Source organism: Lepidochelys kempii, chromosome 12 (assembly GCF_965140265.1).
Source record: "Lepidochelys kempii isolate rLepKem1 chromosome 12, rLepKem1.hap2, whole genome shotgun sequence".
Taxonomy (NCBI): Eukaryota; Metazoa; Chordata; order Testudines; family Cheloniidae; genus Lepidochelys; species Lepidochelys kempii.
In genome coordinates, this window is record NC_133267.1 from 24,448,255 (window position 1) to 24,474,253 (window position 25,999).

A 25,999-nucleotide genomic window follows, 5' to 3' on the forward strand; every position below is an offset into this window, starting at 1 on the left:
GCTCACAAGAAAATCCGTTCTGAACCTGAGAAACTTTCATAATAGAAGTTTTATTGAAACAAATATTTTTCTGTACAAAAGTTTCCATTTCTATGCATTGGCATTTTCCAACAGAAAAACATGAAAAATTCCTAGACCATTCTAATAAATGGTATTCCTGGATGATGGAGTTCTCAGGTAGTTGTGCACATCACCCTCTGCAAGGTTCATTGGAATCTCCACAAAATGTTCACAATGAAACCGTAAAGCATGTGAAAATTACCTGTTTGGGGCTTTGTTACAAATTCAGAACACAGCTTGGTTAAGTAAACAGCTTGCCATGTTTTGCAAAACTTTCAAACAAAGTTTTGAGTTAGTTTGGATTAACGTGTTACCATAACTAGAAGAAAACCGCATGGATTTACAGAGTTTCACATAACAAAACTCAGTGAAACGCCACAGTTTGAAGTGAGTTTCACAAACTCATGGGATGTAAACAAATGAAGAAAATGTTTGCATGAACCTCCACAAAATAAGCCTGCCTAGTTTGACGCTGTTGATCCTCACACACACTGCATAATAATCAGCCAAATGAGCACTTGGTATGTGGAAAGGCTGACACATTATGTTCAGCATGACATTTCAGACAACAAACTAGTCTTCACAGATACTTATTCACACACACACACACACATTCACTCTCTCTCTCTCTCATATATGCTGTCATCGATGGATTCTTCTACAATATCCAAACACTCACAGAATTCGTGGTATTTGGTATCTGAACTCAGATTGAACAGAGCAGGCCTTATCTTTGTAATGTTATTTTTTTATTATGTTTATATTGTAAGGAAAAACTCAACAAAAACCTTAATATAAATAAATGGGCAAATAAAATTCCAGAACTGACACCCCACCAAAAAAAGTTCACATTGCAGATCTGAATTTTGCAATTTATACCCATTTCTAATGTAAAACCACATTTGTGTGACTTGATGCCACTGTACTACTCCCTACATTTAAAGCATCTCCTATTATAAATCTGTTTCATTCTTCCCACAAGTGAAAGGACACCACCTTTTATTATGGTAGTTATTACTTTTGCTTGTTTCTATTACTTTGTAGAATCCTGACTTCTTTTCCTGATGTTTCAAGCATTTGTGACTCTCTAGTTCAGGGATCTCAAACTCAAATCACCACGAGGGCCACATGAGGACTAGTACATTGGCCCGAGGGCTGCATCACTGAAACCTTTTCATGCAACAATACAAAAGTACAGTCAAAAGTCAAAAAAATGAAGAGGAATACAGTATGCTATTAAAAGTCAATGTATTAACTTTTTAAAAACGGTAATGCGAAGAGGGTTTTTAATAAAATATAAACACCTGTAACTGTTCCTTATGTGGTCAGTAACACTGATGATGATCTACACTAACAGTCTATCAACATAGCTGTAATGGCAGGAACTTTTAAAAGTAACTATTCATACAAAATACGTTGCCACTTTTAACAAACATTCTTCCCAGAATGCAAAGAATCATACAAAGAGCAGAGCAAAGAATCAGAGCAAAGAATCATACATGCTGAACTTCATACCTCAGACTGCTCATCTAGTCCATGAGGTCCCACCCCTGCCCTGCCTCTTCCCACCCTTCCCTGCCCCCATTCCACCCCCTTCCCCAAATCCACACTCCGGCCCTGCCTCTTCTCTGCCTCCCCCGCTGAGCACGCCGCATCCCCGCTCCTTCCCCCTCCCTTCTGGAAAGTCCTAAGCACTGGGAGGTAGGCAAAGGAGAGGGGACGTGGTGTGCTCGGGAGGAGGGAGGTTGGGGAGGGAGCGGAGCTTGACTGCTGGGGGAGTCAGCACCTATGGTGGGCTGCAGGAAATAACTCTGCAGGCCGCGTGTTTGAGACCTCTACTCTAGTTTGTGGACGCTTTGGTTTTCCCCTTGGCCAAACATCTTTTCACTGACATAGGTGCTAGAACTAGGGGAGCTGCCATACCCACTGGCTTGAAGTGGTTTCCGTCATATATAGGATTCACAGTTTGGTTCAATGGCTCTCAGCACCCCACTATAAAAATTGTTCCAGCACCCCGGTTCACTGATGAATAGTAGGTCCTTTTGGAAAATACAGACTTTCACCCAGCAGATACAAATAAACAGTACTGAATGACTATGCATATTCTTCCTTGTCAGATAGTTCAGTGATGAAAGGATCTGTAGGCAGTTTGAGATCTATGATCCCTTTCACGGTTACTCCAGTGCTCTCGCATACCTGTAGCATGGACTTATTGAAGCAAAAAGATGCAGACACCCAAAAGTTGACTTTAAAAAGCGTCACTGGCAACCATTATTTGGGATAGTGATCACAGTCCACTGAGCAGAAGATAGTACAGCAAAGTCTTGCCTATCTCACATTAACGGAAATGGTCTTACATGGGGCTGTAAGGTCACATGATATATACTTCCTTAAACTCAAGCCAAATGCTCCTCAAGCACCTGAACCTGCATGGTGTTGAGCATCTCATCTCCTGTGAAGTGCTGAGTGCCTTCAACTGCCATTTTCCCAACAGGAGGAATTCAGCAGCTGGTAGGATGACACCCTGTCTGGAAAGCGACCTTCCCACAGATTTTACATGCTACCCCAATGAGTTTTCAATGTTAGTCACCATCACTGAGGAAGATACAGCTAAGGGAGTTGGAGCATAGAGTGAAGTATAGCATATACCACAGCATGAGCAATGAGGCCCCATCTTTTACAGCTCAATTTAATACAGTATCTAATCCTGTAAAGTATTGAAAGCCTTCAACTCTCATCCAATTTCAGATAGGTTTGCATAGAAAATGTCACCTTTCAGTGCTGAATAGGTTGTCATCCCCTAGTAATAACGGGGATTCTGAGAACAGAAAACCTCAGATTGCATAACAATCCAGCTTTCTGCTTTCGAAAGCCAGTGGAGGTTGGCAATATCTGAAGGAGAGCAAGCAATCCTAACACATGCTTCTAGGTAAGTTGATGGAGAAATTTATCCCAGGCAGAGTTTTGGTGATTTTGACTCCCCCCCATCCCTTCTTTTGATAGCCCGGTTATAGCAAGGGAAGTCCATTTTCCCCAAATTCTTGTGGGATTCTTCTGTCCCCTAGACTCAATGGTTGACTTTCCCAGGGAGCCACACCAAAGTGGACTCCATCTGCCCTAATGTAGCTGCCTCTGTCTAATCCACATACATGCAATAGCCTTTTTCTTTTTCTTTAAAAAACCCTTATTTACCTTTTTTCTACCCCAAACATTCTCCTGAATGCGTAGGTAGGTGGGAGAGAGATAATGTCCTCTAGTTAATTTTAAAGCTTGGGTTTCCAGGTGTCTACCAGTTTTCTACTGACACGGACATGGCAGGGTAAAAAGTACAAACACACAAGGTGCTGATATTGTTGAGGCAGGAAATTGCCACCTTGCTGACGGAGAACTGCCTGCTGATATGCCTGGTGACCCCAACTCGCAATAACAATATCTGACTCTTTATTTTTCCTGCTGGCACTGTTTTGTCAGGAAGAGGCATGACCCTGTTTACTTGTTCTCTGTTCATGGCCTCATGTTCTCTCTAACTATAACCTTGACTTAGACTAATCTCCGTCATTCTCTTCACCTTTCATATTTTATTCATAGGGCTCAAGGTCACTTTCCTTAGGTTGCTCTTTGGCTTTGCTCCCCTTCCCATTAGTGTATGACATTTTTAAAGTGCCCATCACAGTAGCATCTAGGCGCTTCACCAGATTAAAGCTATATCAGTTACCTCCAGAGGGAAGAATTCTCTTCTGCCCCTCCTTTCTGCACATTTGTTGCAGTGATCGGGCGGCACTGGGATGTTTTCCAGATAGCCATGTTGGGTACCTTTGACATATTTCTTGAGGCAACATCCATTTAAAGTATCTTTCATCATGCTCTAAAAGGTGATGAAATTTGAGGTTCGGTGGAGAGCTGGAGGAAGTACCATAGATATAGCCTCCCTGTCTAGAAGCTGCAGGCAGGAGAATGTGGTGATTTAGTCTTCATCTTTTAGAAGATAAATAATGCAGTTGAAGCCACATAAAGCACACCAGGATAACACAATGACAGATCACTCCCTAACAACATTATCCCTGCTGACGAGAGCCTTTCACTGACCGTCATGATTTCAAACCTGTCAGCTAAAGCATCCCCACTGAGTGTAGCCAAAGTTGGAGGGAGGAAAAAGGAGAGGTGGTCACTAATACAGGGAGGGTGTAGAGCAAAGAAAGCAGGATTTTGGAGACAAAGACAAAGGGCTAGATTCTCAGCTGTAGTAAATGAGTTTACTTCAAGTAGTTTACTTGACTTCAGTGAAGTTGCACCAATTTACACCAGCTGAGGATCTTTATACCTCTCTTCCCAAGTGTGCTATACTGTACTTTTCTTGAACTACCACTAAACATATGTAGGCAGCTACCAACATGGACAGTACCCTATGATTATTTATATCCACTGGGGGGAGGAAAAAAGTGTTCCAGAACACACTGCATAAAGCTGCATTTTTACCAACACCCAATGAGTGTTACTTGCTGCTTTCTCCTCTCTTTCAATCTCTCTTCTTCTGGAAAGGAAAATAGTGTCTTCAATAGTGGAGCCACATGAAAGTAGCCCAGACATTTTCTGCTGCATTAGGCAGAAATAAAGCACGGTAGCTTCATGTAATGTACTGTGTATCCAATTTCCCGAAATGGTCTGGACACTAGCTGCATTATTTTGGGTGACTGTTTCCCTGCTGCATGCAAGAATCGCAGATAGCACTGCACTGAAATTCATTACAGTTCTTTTGGCTACCGAGATCATTCCTGCAGGCGACTAATTATAAATGCAGTGTTATATTTTTAAACCTCAGCTTTTATTTTTTAATAAAACTGAACAAAGTCTAGCGTCCTTGTCAAAGTCAGGCTGTGTATGAAGGCTGCCTTCATGCAAATATTCAATGTGACAATGGAGAATAACTGAAAGGTGCTAAGTAGAAATTGCAAGTAACTGCTGACAGTGCCTGAAAGCTAATGACGCTAATTAATGATATTCCCATGGATAGGTCCATAGGAGGAATGGGAAATGCAACAGCACAGATTTGGCTTTTCTGCTTTCTTTGAAGAATTCTTATTGAATATAAATTAAGTGCAGAAAATGTCACTTCCTAATTAGGATGCCTAACTAGCTCAGAGAAGACAAAGCAAACAAGTAGTGCTACCTTCCTCATAATAAATTTGCAAGCAGCAGCTTCTTGTATTAAATCCATTAAGTTTGCACGAAAAAGGTATTATGTACTTTCCTCCTCTTTATTGGTTATCAAGAAAATTTTAAAGATTGCAAGTGTGTAGAATGGAGTCAATGAGTTTGGGATATTTTAGAACATGGGGTTATTACCCGTCACAAGCACAATAGTTCATGTCTTTTTTTATTAACATAACAGAGATTCAAACTGAGATCAGGGCCCCATTGTGCTAGGCACTCTCCATTCAGTCCCTTCTCCAAAAAGTTGGCCCTATCTTGTCTGTTTAGAGTGCAAGAGACAGGATGTCTTACTATATATTTTATTACAAGGTTTGAATACAGCTTAAGTCATTTTGTGAGATGAGTAGAATTCGTGCATTCAGGAGTTATAGCTGGCCAAAGTTACTCCAGATCTGTAATACATGAGGCTTTCATTTGGCCGTGATTCCTAGCATCATTTTCTTTTGTTTTGATCCATATGAGTTTGCTGCCCTCTCTCTTTTGCTTTGAATCTGAGGTTCCACTGAACCCACAAAATGCAAAGCAAAATGTAGTTGAAATAACCACTTCCACCTGAATGTGTGTAGAAACACATGAAAGAAAATTTTAAACACACACAGGAGTTTCACATGACCAAAAGACAATCCACAGGCTATGGGGCCTTTTAACAAACAATGATCTGAGCTTAATGCTGGTAGTGAAACTGGAAACTAGGTAAGCTCTACATGGTTAGGAGTTTGTTAAGTGCACTTTACAAAAGGAGTAAGTATTATCCCCATTTTTCTAACCAGTAAAGTGAGACACAGATAGGAAGTGATTTGTCTAAGGCCACAGAATAAGCCCTCGGCAAAGCTGCACGTAGAACTCAGGGGATCACTGCACCCTGCTGCCTTTCCATGCTTCTCTGAAACCACTGTGTACAGTTCTGATCATCACACTCGGGCACCAGCAGTGAGAAGCAGCACTAACTGGACCAGTGGTCCTTGCATACCCAAGACTCCCTATAACAGGGTAATCTGTCACTTTTAAGGGCAGTGGGAGCCTGAGGCCAATACCATTCCAAGGCATGTCTCGTTGGAGAACAGGTAGTTCAGGGAAGGTTTTCAGACCAGCTTTAGAGGTGGGGAGGGAGGATAGAGTCATGTGATCCCCTGATGAGGAGTAAAATGAAGTGCTCTTAGCTCAGAGAGGAAGCCTAGAGTCAGACTCAGTAGTAGAGCTCAGCAAATTCAGGGGGTGAATAGGCTATTTGCAGAAAAATGCATTTCTTGGTCAAATGCAACTATCTGCAAATTCAGGTTGAATTTGGCAAATAGTTCCAGCTGAATAAAAACAGAAAACCAAATTCTGACTTTTCCTTTCAAAAAGATGATTCATTTAGAAATTTTACTATATTTAACTTTAAAAAACCCACAAAGGAGATAGCATAGAAGATGTTTTAACTCAGGGGCTGAGGCTTAATATGAGACCTAGGGGAAGAGCTGGCAGAGATGAACCAGGCAGCTGAAAGAACTGGAGTCTGAAGTCCTGCAAAAAGGAAATTGGAAACCCTGAGGAAGGAGAAGGTTGAAACTGGTAGCAAAACCATGTTTGTTGTGGGGACTTAATAAATTAGTCTCCAAGAGGGGGAATGTTATGCTAAACTCCTGGCTATGAGTGAGTTAACAGGAGAACCAAAAGTTGAACTGAGAAGGGGCAAGTGCAGTGCCACATCGCAGCATGGTGTGTTCCAGCCCTGCACTTCTTTGGGAGTGTTTCCTGAGTGATGAGGGAAGGACTGGACACTTCTATTATGAATGAATTGAGAAAATTGAAGACTTTCCCATTGTAAAGAATTCAGGTTTCAAACAGCAACCTTAAGAATGTCAGCTGATCTCTGTGTTGACTTTCTTCATTTGTTTCAGAGTAACAGCCGTGTTAGTCTGTATTCGCAAAAAGAAAAGGAGGACTTGTGGCACCTTAGAGACTAACCAATTTATTAGAGCATAAGCTTTCGTGAGCTACAGCTCACTTCCTCAGATGCATATCGTGGAAACTGCAGCAGGCTTTATATATACACAGAGAATATGAAACAATACCTATTCCCACCCCACTGTCCTGCTGGTAATAGCTTATCTAAAGTGATTTCCAGCACAAATCCAGGTTTTCTCACCCTCCACCCCCCCACACAAATTCACTCTCCTGCTGGTGATAGCCCATCCAAAGTGACAACTCTTTACACAATGTGCATGACAATCAAGCTGGGCTATTTCCTGCATAAATCCAGGTTCTCACATCCCCCCCACCCCCATACACACACAAACTCACTCTCCTGCTGGTAATAGCTCATCCAAACTGACCACTCTTCAAGTTAAAATCCAAGTTAAACCAGAACATCTGGGGGGGGGGGGTAGGAAAAAACAAGAGGAAACAGGCTACCTTGCATAATGACTTAGCCACTCCAAGTCTCTATTTAAGCCTAAATTGATAGTATCCAATTTGCAAATGAATTCCAATTCAGCAGTTTCTCGCTGGAGTCTGGATTTGAAGTTTTTTTGTTTTAAGATAGCGACCTTCATGTCTGTGATCGCGTGACCAGAGAGATTGAAGTGTTCTCCGACTGGTTTATGAATGTTATAATTCTTGACATCTGATTTGTGTCCATTTATTCTTTTACGTAGAGACTGTCCAGTTTGACCAATGTACATGGCAGAGGGGCATTGCTGGCACATGATGGCATATATCACATTGGTGGATGTGCAGGTGAACGAGCCTCTGATAGTGTGGCTGATGTTATTAGGCCCTGTGATGGTGTCCCCTGAATAGATATGTGGGCACAGTTGGCAACGGGCTTTGTTGCAAGGATAAGTTCCTGGGTTAGTGGTTCTGTTGTGTGGTATACCAGAACATACCACACAACAGAACCACTAACCCAGGAACTTATCCTTGCAACAAAGCCCGTTGCCAACTGTGCCCACATATCTATTCAGGGGACACCATCACAGGGCCTAATAACATCAGCCACACTATCAGAGGCTCGTTCACCTGCACATCCACCAATGTGATATATGCCATCATGTGCCAGCAATGCCCCTCTGCCATGTACATTGGTCAAACTGGACAGTCTCTACGTAAAAGAATAAATGGACACAAATCAGATGTCAAGAATTATAACATTCATAAACCAGTCGGAGAACACTTCAATCTCTCTGGTCACGCGATCACAGACATGAAGGTCGCTATCTTAAAACAAAAAAACTTCAAATCCAGACTCCAGCGAGAAACTGCTGAATTGGAATTCATTTGCAAATTGGATACTATCAATTTAGGCTTAAATAGAGACTTGGAGTGGCTAAGTCATTATGCAAGGTAGCCTGTTTCCTCTTGTTTTTTCCTACCCCCCCCCCCCCCAGATGTTCTGGTTTAACTTGGATTTTAACTTGAAGAGTGGTCAGTTTGGATGAGCTATTACCAGCAGGAGAGTGAGTTTGTGTGTGTATGGGGGTGGGGAGGATGTGAGAACCTGGATTTATGCAGGAAATAGCCCAGCTTGATTGTCATGCACATTGTGTAAAGAGTTGTCACTTTGGATGGGCTATCACCAGCAGGAGAGTGAATTTGTGTGGGGGGGGTGGAGGGTGAGAAAACCTGGATTTGTGCTGGAAATCACTTTAGATAAGCTATTACCAGCAGGACAGTGGGGTGGGAATAGGTATTGTTTCATATTCTCTGTGTATATATAAAGCCTGCTGCAGTTTCCACGATATGCATCTGAGGAAGTGAGCTGTAGCTCACGAAAGCTTATGCTCTAATAAATTGGTTAGTCTCTAAGGTGCCACAAGTCCTCCTTTTCTTTCTTCATTTGTAAATTTTTCATGCTCTTTTAATGGATTAACCTGGTGTCTCAATTATTTTTGTATGCCCTTCAGAATAGCATTACTTTCCCCAGGTACTGTACTCCTGACCAAAAACTCCCATGCTTCATTAAGCTGCAATGTCATTTCAGTCACTGTAAGCCAGAGGAATTGTACTTTAATTGGCTAGAGTACACACACCATACTGCAGTGCAGATCCTCCATTGCCACTATTCCAACCTGTGGACTGCAGACACTGCCTCCAGGTCACCTGATCTATAATCACACTTTCAGTTATCCATCTCAGACCCAATGCCTGCCCATATGGGTCCAATGCAAGTCCACAAGAGGCACAAACCCCCTTGTATGGCTCCCTGCATCCTAGAGAGAAAATGCAAAGCATTGGCTGAACAATGGGCTTTGCAGAGGCCCTCCATGCTGGGGTGATTCTCATTGTGAGAGTCAGAGCTTTAATTGGTATAAATTAATCCATTGATTTCAATGAAGTTACACCAACTTACACCATTGAGAATCTGGCCCTTAAAGTGCACTGGGCCAGTCATTCTTAATGATTAGTTAGGTACTAAAAGGCCAGCATAATTAAAGCATATGTTCTGAACATGAAATACGACATCCCCCTTCACTATTGCCTCTTGGAATTTATTCAGCATTTCTTTGGTGCCTGTATTCAAAATCCCTTCCAATAATATACCACCTACTTCTGCAGGCTGTAAATTGGCATGACAGTAGCAAGTGCTAACATTTCACTATTCCATGTTAAGTAAATGCTAACCAGTCTTTAAAATCTCTTCCCCAGTTTCTCACAGCATGAATGCAATAAAAAAAAAATCTCCATGAGGATTAGTAAAAAAACAGAATATATACCCTTCAGTAGCTTTCTTTATTCAGTTGATAAATAGGAAACATTTAAATAACTTACTCTGAAGGAAAACAACACTAGATGAGAGCTGCAGTACATTAGGGCACATCAAAGTATTTTGTATCTTATTTATTATCATTGGTATATGCTTGCATTATACCTTAGTGTCTGTAATTCTGCTTAACTATTAATGTAATCGCTTTCAACATGGAAAACAACCATTTCTTAATGGGTGGGGGGAAATATTTCTCTCATGGATTCTTAATGAATTATTTTGGGTAGTGTGGAGAACAATGCAGGGAAACCACTCAGAAAATGGAAATTAAAGATATATGTATATGGGATTTAAATAAAAAAATAAACTGCCCTCAGTATCAGTGTTTGGAGGAACAGTATCCACAAGTTGGTTTTTATAGAAATTGGAGCTTTATTATTTCCCAGGTTCCTGCTGACTCTGGAAATGTCATCTTCAGTAACAGCAACAAACTATATCAATTTGATAACTTCACTATAGCAGCTAGTGGGGACAAATATAGCTTTTCCAAAAATATTCATAACATGCTTCCACAGTAAGCATTTTGAGTTTCCTTTGCCTTTTTTTATTTTTGGTTTTTCCATACAATACAGTTAGAGATGACCCATTTGCAAAGTACAGCTATGTTTGGGAAGGAAGAATTGGAAACAAGTGCATGTTTGGGGCCATTTCTAAAAATAATTAAAGTCACAAGGAAAAAAAAGTAGTGCCCATTTTCATAACTCAGAGGGGGCTAACCAATTTTCAGAACCACTGGCAAGATGCACTGGGAAGGAAGGTGGATGTGTGGGTGGTGAGAAGTGAGACTAGTTCATTCATCATAGAATGAACAAGACCCAACCCTCCTATGATACCAAGAAACTCCCCTCCAGAAAACAGTTGAGGAAAACCATGTCATTGTCCTTCAGATCTCTCCTTAAAGCATTCCTTTGGCATGATACCTACAAAAAAATTGACAATGATTAGGTAGATGATGTGATGAGGCAGCTATCTCTCCTGATGATCAATATTGTCTCATTGTTTCTTTGTGCTCCCTCATCTGTCTATCTGTATCCAGCTGTTGTCTTATACTTAAATTGCAAGCTTTTGGGTGGAAGGGAACATTTTTGTTATGTGTCTGTATGGTGCCTAGCACAATGGGATTCTCATCCACGACGAACTCCTTGGCACTCTCTCAGTATAAATAGTACTTTACGCAGAGTCTTGGAGCTCAGGTATATTGGTGTACATCTCCCTCCTTATCTTGCTTTTTTAGCAAAGCAATACCTCAGATCCAACTGTATTTTTGAATGGAGGCTCTTGTTAGCCCTTTGGGTATACATAGGACTAAGTTTATTGGTAGTGAAGTGGTGGCACATCTGTTGAAAAATGGGTGTAATGGAGATAGTGTAACAGTAAGTGAACAGTAAATTTTGTGCCAGGCAAGAGCAACATGCACAAATTTGCATTCTCTTGAGTCCAAATAAGCATCCAGCATAAGCTTGGTAGTGTATGCATCACCAAGCTGGTTTGTTAGTCAAACAGGAGGAGGTTAACTGGAGAACTGATTTCTTTTGAATGCAATAAATACTACTTTGCATTTTAATAGAGCCTTCCATTTAAAAATACCTTCCAAGCTTTAGTAAATTCAGGCTACACAAACCCAAGAGATAGGACAATCTCCACATTTTTACAGTACATGGAAGAGCCAGGAACGCAGAGGACACGATGTTTTGTGCTTTTAGCTACACACTGATCCCTCCCCTTCCCATTTTAAAACAAGTGGGCTCTCACAGGCCAATTACTCTGCTAAATTGATCAGCCACAATCTTCACCCTTCTTAGTAGGGCTGTCAAGCGATTAAAAAAATTAATAGTGATTAATCATGTGATTAAAACAATAATTGTGATTAATCACACTGTTAAACAATAAAAGAATACCAATTATTAAAATAGTTTTGGATATTTTCTACATTTTCAAATATATTGATTTCAGTTACCACACAGAATACAAAGTGTACAGTGCTCACTTTATTTGTGATTACAAATAGTTGCACTGTAAAAAACTAAAGAAATAATATTTTTCAATTCACCTAATACAAGTAGTGTAATGTAGTGTAATCTCTTTATCATGAAAGTTGAACTTACAAGTGTAGAATTATGTACATAAAATAACTTCATTCAAAAACAAAACAGTGTAAAACTTTAGAACCTACAAGTCCACTCAATCCTACTTCTTGTTCAGCCAATTGCTCAGACAAACAAGTTTGTTTACATTTGCAGGAGACAATGCTGCCCGTCTCTCACCTGAAAGTGAGAACAGGTATTCTCATGGCACTGTTTTTAGCCGGCATCACAAGATATTCATGTGCCAGATGCGCTAAAGATTCATATGTATCTTCATGCTTCAACCACCATTCCAGAGGACGTGTGCATGTTATTAACAGGTTCTGCTCGATAACGATATAAAGCAGTGCAGACCGACGCATGTTCCTTTTCATTATCCGAGTCAGATGTCACCAGCAGAAGGTTAATTTTCTTTTTTGGTGGTTTGGGTTATGTAGTTTCTGCATCGGTGTGTTGCTCTTTTCAGACTTCTGAAAGCATGCGCCACACCTTGTCCCGCTCAAATTTTGGAAGGCACTTCAGATTCTTAAACCTTGGGCCAAGTGCTGTACTATCTTTAGAAATCTCAAAGATTGTGCTTTGTCAAATCTGCAATGAAAGTGTCCTTAAAACAAACAATATGTGCTGAGTAATCATCCAAGACTGCTATAACATGAAATATATGGCAGAATGCGGGTAAAACAGTGTGGGAGACATACAATTCTCCCCAAGAAGTTCAGTCACAAATTTAATTAATGCATTATTTTTTTAAAGAGCATCATCAGCATGGAAGCATATTCTCTGGAATGGTGGCCAAAGCATAGGGGCATATGAATGTTTAGCATATTTGGCACGTAAATACCTTGCAATGCCGGCTACAAAAGTGCCATGCAAACACCTGTTCTCACTTTCAGGTGACACTGTAAATAAGAAGTGGGCAGCATTATCTCTCATAAATGTAAACAAACTTGTTTGTCTTAGAGATTGGCTGAACAAGAAGTAGGACTGAGTGGACTTGTAAGCTCTAAGGTTCTACATTGTTCTTTTTGAGTGCAGTTATGTAACAAAAAAAAAATCTACATTTGTAAGTTGCACTTACACAACAGAGATTGCACTACTGTACTTGTATGAGGTCAATTGAAAAATACTATTTCATTTGTTTATCATTTTTACAGTGCAAATATTTATAATAAAAAATAATATACACTTTGATTTCAATTACAGCACAGAATGCAATATATATAAAAATGTAGAAAAAAATCAAAAATATTTAGTACATTTCAATTGGTATTGTATTGTTTAACAGTGCGATTAAAGGTGCGATTAATTTTTTTGAGTTAATTGCATGAGTTAACTGTGATTAATCGACAGCCCTACTTCTTAGACATTCATGGCATTGCCGTTCCCCAGTCCATCATTAATCATAACTTAGATCATCCGTAGAACAAGGCTGCTGCAAGTCATGCCTGACTACTTATAGCATCCAAAAGCTATTCTGGAGGTTTGGAAATAGCCAGAGATGTCCTGTTCATGCCCCTGTCCTTAACTCTATCCATGTCTGCAGAGGAAATTCCCAGCTGACCAGATCTGCTGTGTTTCCAGCCTCTTTGAGTCAGTGGGGTGGAGTCAAAAATCAGGCCCCTTGATTTATATGTGAGTATACTGTGGGTATGGGAAAGATTAGCTATCACGTGTACCTTTTTGGGCAGTGAAAGTAGTAATGCATTGTGAAACATCTGAAACAATCCACACCATTTCTGAGTGAGGGCGTCAAAAATAAAGCCATGTAAATCAAGACTGAATAAACAAATGAAATTTAAAATTGAGGTTTAAGAAAAAAGCTTCTACAAAATTTAAATAAAAATGTTTCCATGAATTACATTCCAGAGGAATCAATAATTTCTAAATGAAAGACAAAAAATTCACTCCCATGTAGCGTTTGCAATCCAAACATTGCAGTATTGTGAAAGGGCATGACGGCCAAAAAATGAAACTGACTTAGTCTATTGTGATTATCCAAAAAGAGAAATACAAAGAAGTAAAATAGTGAAAATAGTTTAACATGTTTTCTATTTAAAAACAAAGCAAAGAAATTGTTTTCTATAACTAATTTTTAACTAGTGTGGTTCCTTATTAGAAGAAATGCAATTTGTGTCAGATTTTGTTCTTGACATCTCTCTGCAGAATGTGAAATATCCCAGTAAGATTTTGTCTGTTGTGTAAGACGTTTTCAGCACTGACAGCTCCAAGAACAGTAAGAAGATAACAAAACTTCAGCTGGCACCACTTCAGGCATACCAACTAATGGAGTTAATAAAATACACACACCTTGATTACAGGAATGTTAATGTGTTCAGTTTCCATTGTACTGTGAAAACACTGGATCATGAAGAGCTTGAGGCCGGAAGCCGAGGACCCTTCAGAGAAAGATAAAGGGAGCGAATGGGAGGAATGGAAGAATGAATATTGAGAGGTGGGGAAGGCACAAATGAAGGAGCTGTCGGATGTTAAGCTAATAGAGATCAGATGGTTGTTAAATTCTAGAAAGGACCAGCTAATTATATGCAGAGAAACATTAAGACTGCCACAGAAGTGGAAGTGTCATTGCAAGGCATCAGGCCAGATTCACCTCCGGGGTCATAGGGCAGGAGTGGCCACACTGGAAGCATCAGTCACCTCAGGTGAGAGCCAGCAATACTCCCACCCTCCCTCCCACTCCACAGCGTTCTTACAGAAAGTAGCAGCTCACTGAAAAGTGCATCTCCAGTCCGGCTGTGTCCCATCCCATCCTGAGCCAGCTTCTGGGGCAGACTTGCTGGAGGGGTTTCCAACCTGGATCCCACCAACGTCTGACATGCAGCATGTGCGCATCATTCAAGTGCTTGAGCAGCATGTCATTGCACCTATCGCATCTAATGATTCTAAAGAGAAGCACAATGTCTGTAATGTTGTGCTCCAAATGCAAGACTCACATTAACTAACTGCACCTAGTTAGTAGACAGGCAGCTGTGATCTTGAGGATTGAACGCAAGGTAGGAGTCAGGACACCTGATTTCTAGTCTAGACTCTAACACCAACCTTCTACATGATCCTTGTCTTAGGTTTTCAGCCTAAAATCTGGCCACTGATTTGGGGTTCCTCAATTGTTAGGTGACTAGTTTAAGATGCCCAGCTTAAGTATTAAGGTAATCAAAAATACGACCACCCAAAGTCAGACCACACTTGAAAGTTTGGCTTGTAACCTCTCCTGCCTCCCATCTGTAAAACTGGAATAACTATGAACCATATTTGTGCAGCACTTTGTGATCTGGGGGGGAGAGCGGGGGGCAGAAATCACTGTGTAAGTATTGTAGCAGTGAAGTGTAGAATTAATTATTATCACCATCTAATCCTGCAGTTTCTGGGGAAAAAAAACATTTATTACAAATGAGTTCTCTTATAATTCACTCTCTTTTGCTGTTGACACAGAGTCATTTTTGCTTTGTGTATAATTAGTCTGTCACCAAATATAAGAAGGTGCTATATATAATACAAGGCAGCATAGTGACGGTTTGCCTTTGACTACATTTCATATGAAGAACAAGATAAATGTTCTTAAAAGATCAGGAAGCTCAAGGTCTTCCCTGTAATAACTACCATGCATAGAGATTAGCATAAATAAATACTACAACATCTTTGCCATTAAATCAATTAGTTTGAAACTAAAATGAACAACTAAGTCACTGCAGGGTCAGATGGATATACTGCCCAAGGACTCTCTGTAAAGAATATGCTCAGGATTTTGACACCAAGAGATATCTAACTTAGACTCTTCTTCAAGGGAGCTAGGCACTTTATTCAAAGCATTCACTGTGAAAGTTCTCATCTATGGAAAATGTCACTGAGTATTTGCAACTTCTCTGAGAACAAGAAATTCATTGTACAGATTCACTTGTTTCTCAATGGCAACTTTATGCAAGGCACTCTATACTTTCATTAAACCTTGCTTGCTTCATCTCATTAATTTTCTGTGTATTAAAACTGGGGACTGTATATGTGGCTGAGATAGGACTATTAAGGTTTGTTACTGTCAAATAAGACATCATTTTAGAGATAAGAAATTACTGAAGGGCAAAAAATATATATAGTTTATGACATTGATTAGGCCATCATCTCAAAATAGAAATCTTGTCTGTCTTTTTACAGGGAGTTTTTTCTTAAATGTACAATTTATTATTTCTAATTTAGAATGAGATATGTGGCAGTAACATAGATGGCAACAGCACTTTGCAAATACTTAATCATTTCCTGCTTGAAAGAGCTTGCAATTTAACTCCAATATACTATACATGATAAAAGATTAGGCACAGGATTAGGTGCAGACCAGGCTGGACAATCTATCCATAGCAAACAACTTAGTCAAAAAGTTTAACCGCTTTTTCTGTTAATAAATCGTCCACAAGCTGAGTTACATTTTTCAAATTTGTTTGCCGATATTTTTATGCAAATAAATTTTAATCTGAATGCTACTCACAAAACTATTGTTTGGAAAATTCACTAGCATAATTTGCTATTGGTGCTGTGATTGGCCATTTCAGTTATATGTTATCATTCCCACTGCCTGATTGGTTGACAAGCTATTATAAAAACAGTCTGGAGTCACTGAATAAGTCATTGGTGACATGAACATATTTGCACAAATGTTCACAACACTTCTGAAGTATCTATTTTTGCAACTATGTAATTGCATAAGAATTGATACTCTCCCTTTGCAGTGATATTGCAGTTAAAAAAAAAAGCAAACAAACATTGTTCATGGACGCACATTAAGGGGCACACATATAGAAGTGAAATCAACTTCTATTTAAGCCCAGTCCCAGTACTGTGTCAGAGGAGAGAACAGGGTTAAAAGGCTAGCCAGGAGGGATTTGAAAAAGAGGAGGTGTGAGGCACCTGGAAGAAGAGAGACAAGAAGGGAAATGGAGCAGTTATATGAGAAGACTGAATGGAGCTGGGCATCATAAAAAACAACAAGAACAGAGATATCAGTGTCAGGCCCATCCAGGGTCTTTGAAGGTCAAGTTCATGCAGAAAAAGAGAACCCACAGAAGCGTTGTGCATACAATGAAGTAACACTATCTGATTTCCTACTTATCTATTTGCTGCTAAGACGTTGTGGTTTCTGGCACCACATTTTATAATTATTCTTTAACATAACCGATTTCAGTTATATAGTTGGTACATGTGTCCAACCTAGGCACAAATGTACATTACATTGCCATTTTGGTTACCATCTAGGAGCTAGCAGTGCCAAAAATACCATGGGTGCAGCATCACATTAAACTTAGATCTGATTAGTTGAACAGAACTGCGCAATGTGTTTTTACTGGCTGAGTTCACTGCACCTAAGAATGGTTTTCTCCATGTAGGTTTAAATCTGGTGTGACAGATTGCTGCTGGTGAAAGAGAGAGCTGAGAAAAGACAAAATTTAGAAGTCATATGCCTCAAGAAACATTCAAGAGACTAGCAACCAGCTCCACCATACATCTTCCATTCAGAATGTACTCTTCGCTGTTGTTCTGACCACATGTTAGCACCAATAATTGAAGTCTCAGTTCTGATACACATTCTTCCCTCCAGCTAATGGAATTTCTTTATTAGACATAATAACTGAAGTACAGCACAAAAATACAAGATATCCACTCTAATAAAAAACAAGCCACCTTTTGAAGTAGTTAGCAATAAAAGTGTGCATTACTCATCATTAATTCCTTTTCTTTTATAATTTAAGAACAGATAGCTCAGACAGCATTTATAATACCTTCATCTCTTTTTGTACAAGAATGATCCCTACTTTTTACAGGAAAGTTAAATAGGTAATTATATGTTATGAAAGGGATTTTCAAAGGCTCCCAGCAATGGTCCATCTCTGCTACCATTGAAACTATGCCCATAAGAACAACAGAACAGCCATAGTGGGACAGACCAATGGTCCATCGAGCCCAGTATCCTGTTTTCCAACAGTGGCCAATGCCAGGTGCTTCAGAGGGCTCTTTTGAAACCCCCTCCCTAAGTCTTTCATTACAAGCTTGGCAAAAGAAATTTTAAAAAAATTTATCCAAGTCTGTCTAAATACTGGTTTGCATTTTGGTGAGTGACCAAGTTCTCTTGACTAGTCTGGTTTTCAATTTTGGCAAGCTTGAAGGCTCTCAGGGACGGGATACAGAGAGAAAGTGTGCTTATAAGTCCTTTAAAAAAAAAGTGATCCAATTCTAGAATTGGGAATTATATTTCTGTGTTTGGCCCACAGAACTGCCCCAAAACTAGCATCCGACCCATGGCATTGAAAATGTTAGACCACCCTTGGATGTTATTACATCTTATAATTTCAGGGAGGAAAGTAGGTTACACAACCACTCTCCTGTCTTACATTGGTAGGCATAACTAGTTCATGCAAGGATAAATATTTAAATATGTAAATTCTTGCCTATACATGTTGACAGTATTGACAACCAAAGTAAATCTCTGGTATCTGTGACAGAGGATGAGAAGTGATTTAACAAGCTGAATCTGATATTAAAAATAGTGAAGTCCAAAGCTGAAGTATAAAGCAGAGGAATAATATTGGTGACTCTGAATGGACTATTGCCTGTAATGATGCTATTACACAAGGAAATTACTAAATGCATGTTGGCAATTATACATGAGTAACCAAACATCTCCATATAAAACAAGCTAATTGCCTAACCCAATCCACGGATTTCTTTTAATTAAACATTTGACTTTTCAGTATTCAATATATACAATTTCTGACCCCCCAAAAGGGATTTCATTACAACATTCCGAACAGATAAGGAAAAGAACATTCAAACTTTCTGGAGGTTTCAACCTGTATCTACGCTACCAGGAAACCCATTTTACAGGAGTAATTAGAAGAATCAACAGACTAGGGTTCATTCACTCCATAGGGCACGAGAGTTAGAGAGGGTAAAAAAATTCTGATTTAATAATATCTGCCATTTATAACACTTTACAGTACTTTAATCCTGAGCTACTTACTTACCACAGCAAGGGCGTTCAAAATTAAGGGAGGTAGCTATTAACCCTAGGTTACAGATGGTGAAACTGAGGCAGAGGTACAAACTTGCCAAAGGCCACAAAGGGAGTCAATGCAGAGCCAGTAAAATGTGGTGATTAATGTGTGTGACTATATCAACCTCTTGTGCTTAGCTGCAGCAGAGATCAAAAGGGGTACTCAAGTGGCTGTCTCTGGAGAGAACAGCTCTAGGTGCTATTCCACAGGCTGTATCTATACAGTTGAGCAACTATTGCCAGTCTAAAGGCAAATATATTAGTAGTGTCTATGGGTTCACTACAGGATGGTGCCCAAGCAACTAATAGAGGTCTAGCTCAAATGGTATAAAATTGTGCCTTCAGAGTCAGATATCATGACTACCATGATGTCTGTATGGGTTAAAACATATTTTCTTATACAAGTGGATTAGAACTCTGGAATTCCAGGCCTCTCTTTGCATAGCAGTTTTCATACTCACTATCCCATAGCATTTTACAAAACCATGGATTAAATGTTTGTTTTACACTGACCTCATCAACAAATATAGCCACCAATAAAAACTCAACAACATCGCTCAGTCATGGGCACCAGAACAGTTTTGTTACCTAAGAATCCTGGCCAGGACTCCACAAGTTAGTGTCCACTCTTCTGAGTAAAAAAAACAAAAACAAAACCCTTAAGATCTCCACTTCCCGCTGAACAGGTACTATATTAGAACTGAGTAAGAGGGGACTTTGGACTTGCATCTCATCAAAAACAAGGCACCTCCTGATCTTGCTCCCATTGAAGTTAATGGCAAAAGTCCCTTTGACTTTAATGGGGCAGAATCAGACACATAGTATGCATTGTCTCATGCCCTTCCTGCATAGTACTACATTAACTCATGCCTTCTGCGAACAAATTGCTGGTATGGAACATGTACGCATAGCCATAGCAACACAGAAATAGGAACAACCCTTAATATCTGTTCATACTTCTGAAAAAATAAGCCAAAGATCAGCTTGTTGGAGCAGGTGCTATAGCTGCAAGAAACTCATTAATGTAAGCGGTATATAGTCAGGGGACTGATAGAATAACTTTAAACACACACAGTATTCATGAGAACCTGAATGATGTAATGAAAATTAATCTGATGGGACTGAGCTTCTCCGGTGGTGCTTCAATTTGTAGTACAAAGGTACGGTAAAGCGGTATGCTGACCTGCAATTGTCCTTGTCAACGGCTGCAGATTTGTAATGTAGCCCCATTAATTAAACTGAAATCTTTTTTAGTCAGTACTGACAGTGACAAGTGGCACTATTCAAACCAGAGAGATGCACCAAAAATCTCAACTGATTCCAAAAACAAAAGAGTGTTTTCAATAGCATACACTTTAGCTTAACTGCAACAGTGGTCATAAATTATAAGCGAGACAAGGTGGGTGAGGGAATATCTTTTATTGGGCAAACTTCTGTTGGTGAGAGAGAAAAGCTTTTTGAGCTTATACCGAGCTCTTCTTCAGGTATGGAAAATGTACTCAAAGTACAGATGCTGAGTACATTTTCCAGACCTGAAGAAGAGTTCTATGTAAGCTCAAAAGCTTGTCTCTCTCACAAGCAGAAGTTTGCCCAATAAAAGCTATTACTTCACCCCACCTCAGCTCTCTAATATCTGGGGGCCAACATGGCTACAACAACACTTCATACAACAAACTATAAGCAATTGCAAAGTTCTCTTAGTCTTAAGAGACACTCACATCTTTATCATTATATTCCTGATTGGATCCCTCTTTAATAGCTAAGAGCATGTGGCATAATACTTGTAAAAGTGATAAGTGCTTTCCATAGTATGTTCAAAATGCTCTACAAATATTACCTCCTATATACATAACACAGTAGAGGGAAGGGATTATAGGACAACGCATGCATGCCAACTGGTAAACATTCAGAACTATCAAAGTGGGCACAATTAAAAGCAATTTTTCGTTAACTTAAAGACAGGCATTTATGAGATGATATTTTGGCCTAGTGGGTATGGCACTGGCCTGGGATTCGGGAGACGTGGGTTCTATTCCTGGTTCTGCAACTGGCCTGCTGACCTTGAGCAAGTCCTAGATTGTTGGGCTCAATGAGTAGTGATCAACGGCTTGATGTCTAGTTGGCAGCCAGTATCAAGCGGAGTGCCCTGGGGTTGGTCCTCGGGCTGGTTTTGTTCAATATCTTCATTAATGATCTGGACAACGGGATGGATTGCACCCTCAGCAAATTCATGTATGACACTGAGCTGGGGGGAGAGTAAATATGCTGGAAGGTAGGGATAGGCTCCAGAGTGACCTAGACAAATTGGAGGATTAGGCCAAAAGAAATCTGACGCGGTTCAACAAGGACAAGTGCAGAGTCCTGCACTTAGGATGGAAGAATCCCATGCACTGCTACACGCAGGGGACTGACTGGCTAAATGGAAGTTCTGCAGAAAAGGACCTGGGGATTACAGTGGACCAGAAGCTAGATATGAGTCAACAGTGTGCCCTTGCTGCCAAGAAGGCTAACGGCATACTGGGCTGCATTAGTAGGAGTATTGCCAGCAGATCGAGGGAAGGGATCATTCCCCTCTATTTGGCACTGGTGAGACCACATCTGGAGTATTGCATCCAGTTTTGGGGGCCCCACTACAGAAAGAATGTGGACAAATTGGAGAGAGTCTAGTGGGGGGCAACGAAAATGATTAGGGGGTGGGGCAGAAGATTTATGAGGAGAGGCTGAGGGAACTGGGCTTATTTAGTCTGCAGAAGAGAAGAGTGAGGGGAGATTTGGTAGCAGCCTTCAATTACCTGAAGGGATTCCAAAGGGGATGGAGCTCGGCTGTTCTCAGTGGTAGCAGATGACAGAACAAGGAGCAATGGTCTCAAGTTGCAGTGGCAGAGGTCTAGTTTGGATATTAGGAAAAACTATTTCACTAGGAGGGTGGTGAAGCACTGGAATGGGTTAGCTAGGGATGTGGTGGAATCTCCATCCTTAGAGGTTTTTAAGACCTGGCTTGACAAAACTCTGGCTGGGATGATTTAGTTGGGGTTGGTCCTGCTTTGAGCAGGGGGTTGGATTAGACGACCTCCTGCGGTCTCTTCCAACCCTAATCTTCTATAATTGTATGATTTCACCTCTGCCTCAGTTTTCCCATTATCCCCATGAGAATAATGATATTGACCTACTCTGTAAAGCATTTTGAGTTCTACAGATATAAGAGCTATAAAAGAGTTAAGTATTATTACTATGGGCTATACATTGATATAAAACATTGCAGGTCTATTTAATATTGTTCTAATAGGGACTGCCCCTACTCACATTCTAGTTAATGGTAGAACTCTTATTGATCTCAGTGGTGCAAGATAAGCATGTCATGTATTTTTACCAAATATTATTGTAATTTTCCTTTTCTTTCTTTAGGGATAAAATATAACATGGGACCCCAACAACCCAAAAAAGTAAGTTCTTCAGAAAAAAATGCAAGAAAATAGAGCAAGACATATTTGCAATACAGAATGTGGGAGAGAAGGCTCAGAGCAAACCATTAGACTGGAAGTATCAAACAGGAATGAAGCATTAAAGCTTTTCCCTGGCGTGCAAATATTTTTTATTAAAATACAAATTTGGTAAGCCATGAAAATTTAGTTTTATGGTTGTTTGCTAGACTAGATATTCCTAAAAGATACTGTAAACTTGAAAGATATTTGCATATTCATATTTGGTATGAAATTTTATTGCATAAAAGAATTGATTGAGTGTACTTAGAATATTAGAAAGAAAAATATTGGTATAAGTGTGCCATCTAGTGGCTACTAGTTCATTCAAAGTAGCTGTGACTATATCTCTTACTTCTTTAAAGTTTAAGGGATGAATGCAAGTACTTGAAAGAAAGCTTGAATTTGCCAGCTGTGTATCCAAATTCCAGGGGGAACTTAGTGAGATGTAGTTCATATCACTCCTTCTCTGCAGGTTCAACTTACCTTTCGAATGGGAGTGAATAGGAATTTTGTCCACAATTCAAATTATGACATTTGCTTATGGTGGAAATGCTAGTTTTAGATTCATCATCAGCAATGTGGGGTGTTGGATTTTTTGTGGGGAGGACTGTACCCTAGCATGGAATAAGTACGAATTATCAAATATAAGTCTGATTTCTTCATATGATTTCCACATCACTCAGTAAAGAGCAATATGCAGTAAATACAACAAAACAGCTGGCCATTTACATATACAAGACAACTGCAATATAAGTTTGATGCATTTACATCAGGGTAAGTATCTCAACAGAATAGCAATCAAATACTTGCATAGCCCCCCCAGGCAACTATACACGGGAGTACCAGAATGAGTTGGTTTCCAAGTCAGCCTATATCACGTGGTAATAGCAATAGCAAAGCAGTAGGAAAAACTTTACATAGTCATTCTAGAAAAAAGTATAACTTTTTCTGAACAGTTACAAAAGGAAGCAAGTGTAGAGAACATTCTGCTCTGTTTGGGTCTTAGCATCCTGTATACAAAGAAGTGAAGAGACAGCCCAGACTGTGTTCCACCTCGCCCTTGTTCCACTATTACGCACAGCTGCTTTTAGAATTTGTTTAATAGTGACTAGTTCCAGTTTATTTCTGAACACAAGTTAATGAGTTACTAGCACCGTTTGGATTTTTGCTCATTGCTTTTTGATGATGAATATTGAAGCAACTTTTTCCAGGAAAGAAAAAAAGAGGGAAAGTAAAACCCATTCTCCTTTGAAGGAGGAACTTGGAAAAATACAGTAAATCAGTAGCGATGCCAGATGGGGATGTAGCCTGAGTTGCAGCTTCCCCTTTGTAAGTGAGTGGCAGGAAAGGTTCGTTTTTATTCTTTGACAGCCTAATCTTAAACCCTGTGAAGATTTCTGTTGGGCCACAGAGAGGCTAATCTAACTCCCATTGAAGTCAACCAGGTGTTTTTTCATTGCCTTCAAGGGGATTGGATCAAGCCCAAACTGCAGATTCCCCCTGCTCAGCTGAGAGAACAGGCAGAAGAGCTGTGATGTCACCATGATAATTCGCAAAAGTGCTTCAGCATGAAGAAGAAAGAATACTCATTTCAAATCTAAAACTGATTTTTAAAGTTTTGGGACATCTTTAATCATTACCAAGTAGCAGGTGAAAGGCGAAGATAGGAAAGATTGTGATTTGCATCACAATTTACCTCTAAATGTTAAAGTATTTTAGGCTAAAGTATTCACCAGCTGAACAGCTATATCTGCGTATTCCCTGCCCTCCCATTCCGCCCTCCATCTGAACTATAACATCTTTGGAAAACCACAGTTATAATAACCAGTTAAACAAAATTTTAGTCAAAGCAGGAGACATAGTTTTTCTATGATAATGCAAACATATTAATTAATTAATTAATCCATACAATTCGCCCCTAATCCCACTCTGGTGAGATAGGAAAATGGTCAGCAAGAGGCACAGACTGTCTTTGCTTTGCAACCACTTCACCACTTTTCACTCCAAATAGCCAGATCCAAAGCTCATTAAAGTCAATGGAAAGATTCCCATTGACTTCATTGGCCTTTGGATTAGGGCGATAATGACAGCTATAATTTATAAACATTCACTTTGAAACACACTCCAACAACTAATGAGCAAACAAGTCAAAGTGAGGAAGTTCGTTGGAACCAAGTGTGGGATTCTCCTTCTTCCTGACATGCCAAGCATGTGAAATCATTTAAAGGTGAAATTATTTCAAGCCTCCATTAATAGCTATAATAAAAAGTAGTATTTTATGCTGAATAATGATTGCTTGCCAGAACTGTAACCTATCTGGGTCATCATTTTCAGGCTCACCTGCATAATCTATGTTGTGTTCCTCTTGTAATATGTACATGCATATTTTTAAAGACAGCAAGATCTTGCTGAGTGAAAGAAATGGCACAAATTGCTGCAAAGTGAGAATGTGTATAAGATGCCATCTCCCGGAACATGTCCTAAGGCAGATGGCTCATTTTCTAGGGGCTAGAGCATCATGGTCTAGCTAGTAACTGGAAAATGACTTCTCCAAGGGTGACATTCACTGCCATGCAGGTAGCCTGTACTGGTCGTTGCCCTACTTAAGCCTTCAAAACAAGGCTGATGCAGAACTTGAATGATGGAGCATCTCATTACAGGAGCAAATTTCATCCCTAGAGATACAGACAGAAATTTAGTTTAGGTGTGTCAAAATGGAAGGAACTTAATTTCCCTGGGCTGGGGACTGGAAGGCAATTAACCAGTGCAGCCTGCTTAGAAAGACTAGGCAATAGTGTAACAAGGAGGTCATGCACGATTTGTAGCATATGGAAGATGAGTGGATTGTACCTACCAAGGAGACTCTGCATTCATCCATTCTCCTCCCCAAACTCCCTATGTCTGCACTGCAGCTCGGGTAGACAGACTTGTGTTGCAGGGCTCGAGATGGTATAGACATTACGGCTCAGGCTCTGACGCCGAGGGGATTGATGGGCTAGCTTCAGAGCTCCAATGTCCATACTGCTATTTTTAACATACTAGCTCAAGCCCCACCGTCGCTGTCTGTCAGGGCCATGTGCAGAAATTTAAATTTTACTACTTTTGGAGAGGCATGGTTCTGTACCCCCACAGCAGCCCAGGGGCCAGAGGAGATTGCTCTCCTCACCATGGCCCCAGAGTCAGAAGAGCTCACTCTCCGCCCTGCAGCCCCGGGGCCAGAGGAGTTCTGTGTCCCCAGAGATTATTGGCTGGCCCATACCCCTGCTTTCCCCCCTCCCATTCACGCCCCTGTGTTGTCTACCTGGATTAAGAGATTCACTCCCAGCTGCAGTGTAGACATAAGGCCTATTTCAGGGACTCCCTG

The 25,999-nt window shown here is 40.1% G+C and overlaps 1 protein-coding gene across 1 annotated transcript in view; it reads left to right on the plus strand.

Moving 5' to 3' along the window:
- Window positions 1-25,999, plus strand: part of CHST8 (carbohydrate sulfotransferase 8) — a 274,130-nt gene that overhangs the window by 245,379 nt on the left and 2,752 nt on the right. The window contains exon 3 of the mRNA XM_073307883.1: window positions 22,559-22,596. Within this exon, the coding sequence (XP_073163984.1) occupies window positions 22,559-22,596 (38 nt within the window). The remainder of the gene's footprint in view (window positions 1-22,558; window positions 22,597-25,999) is intronic.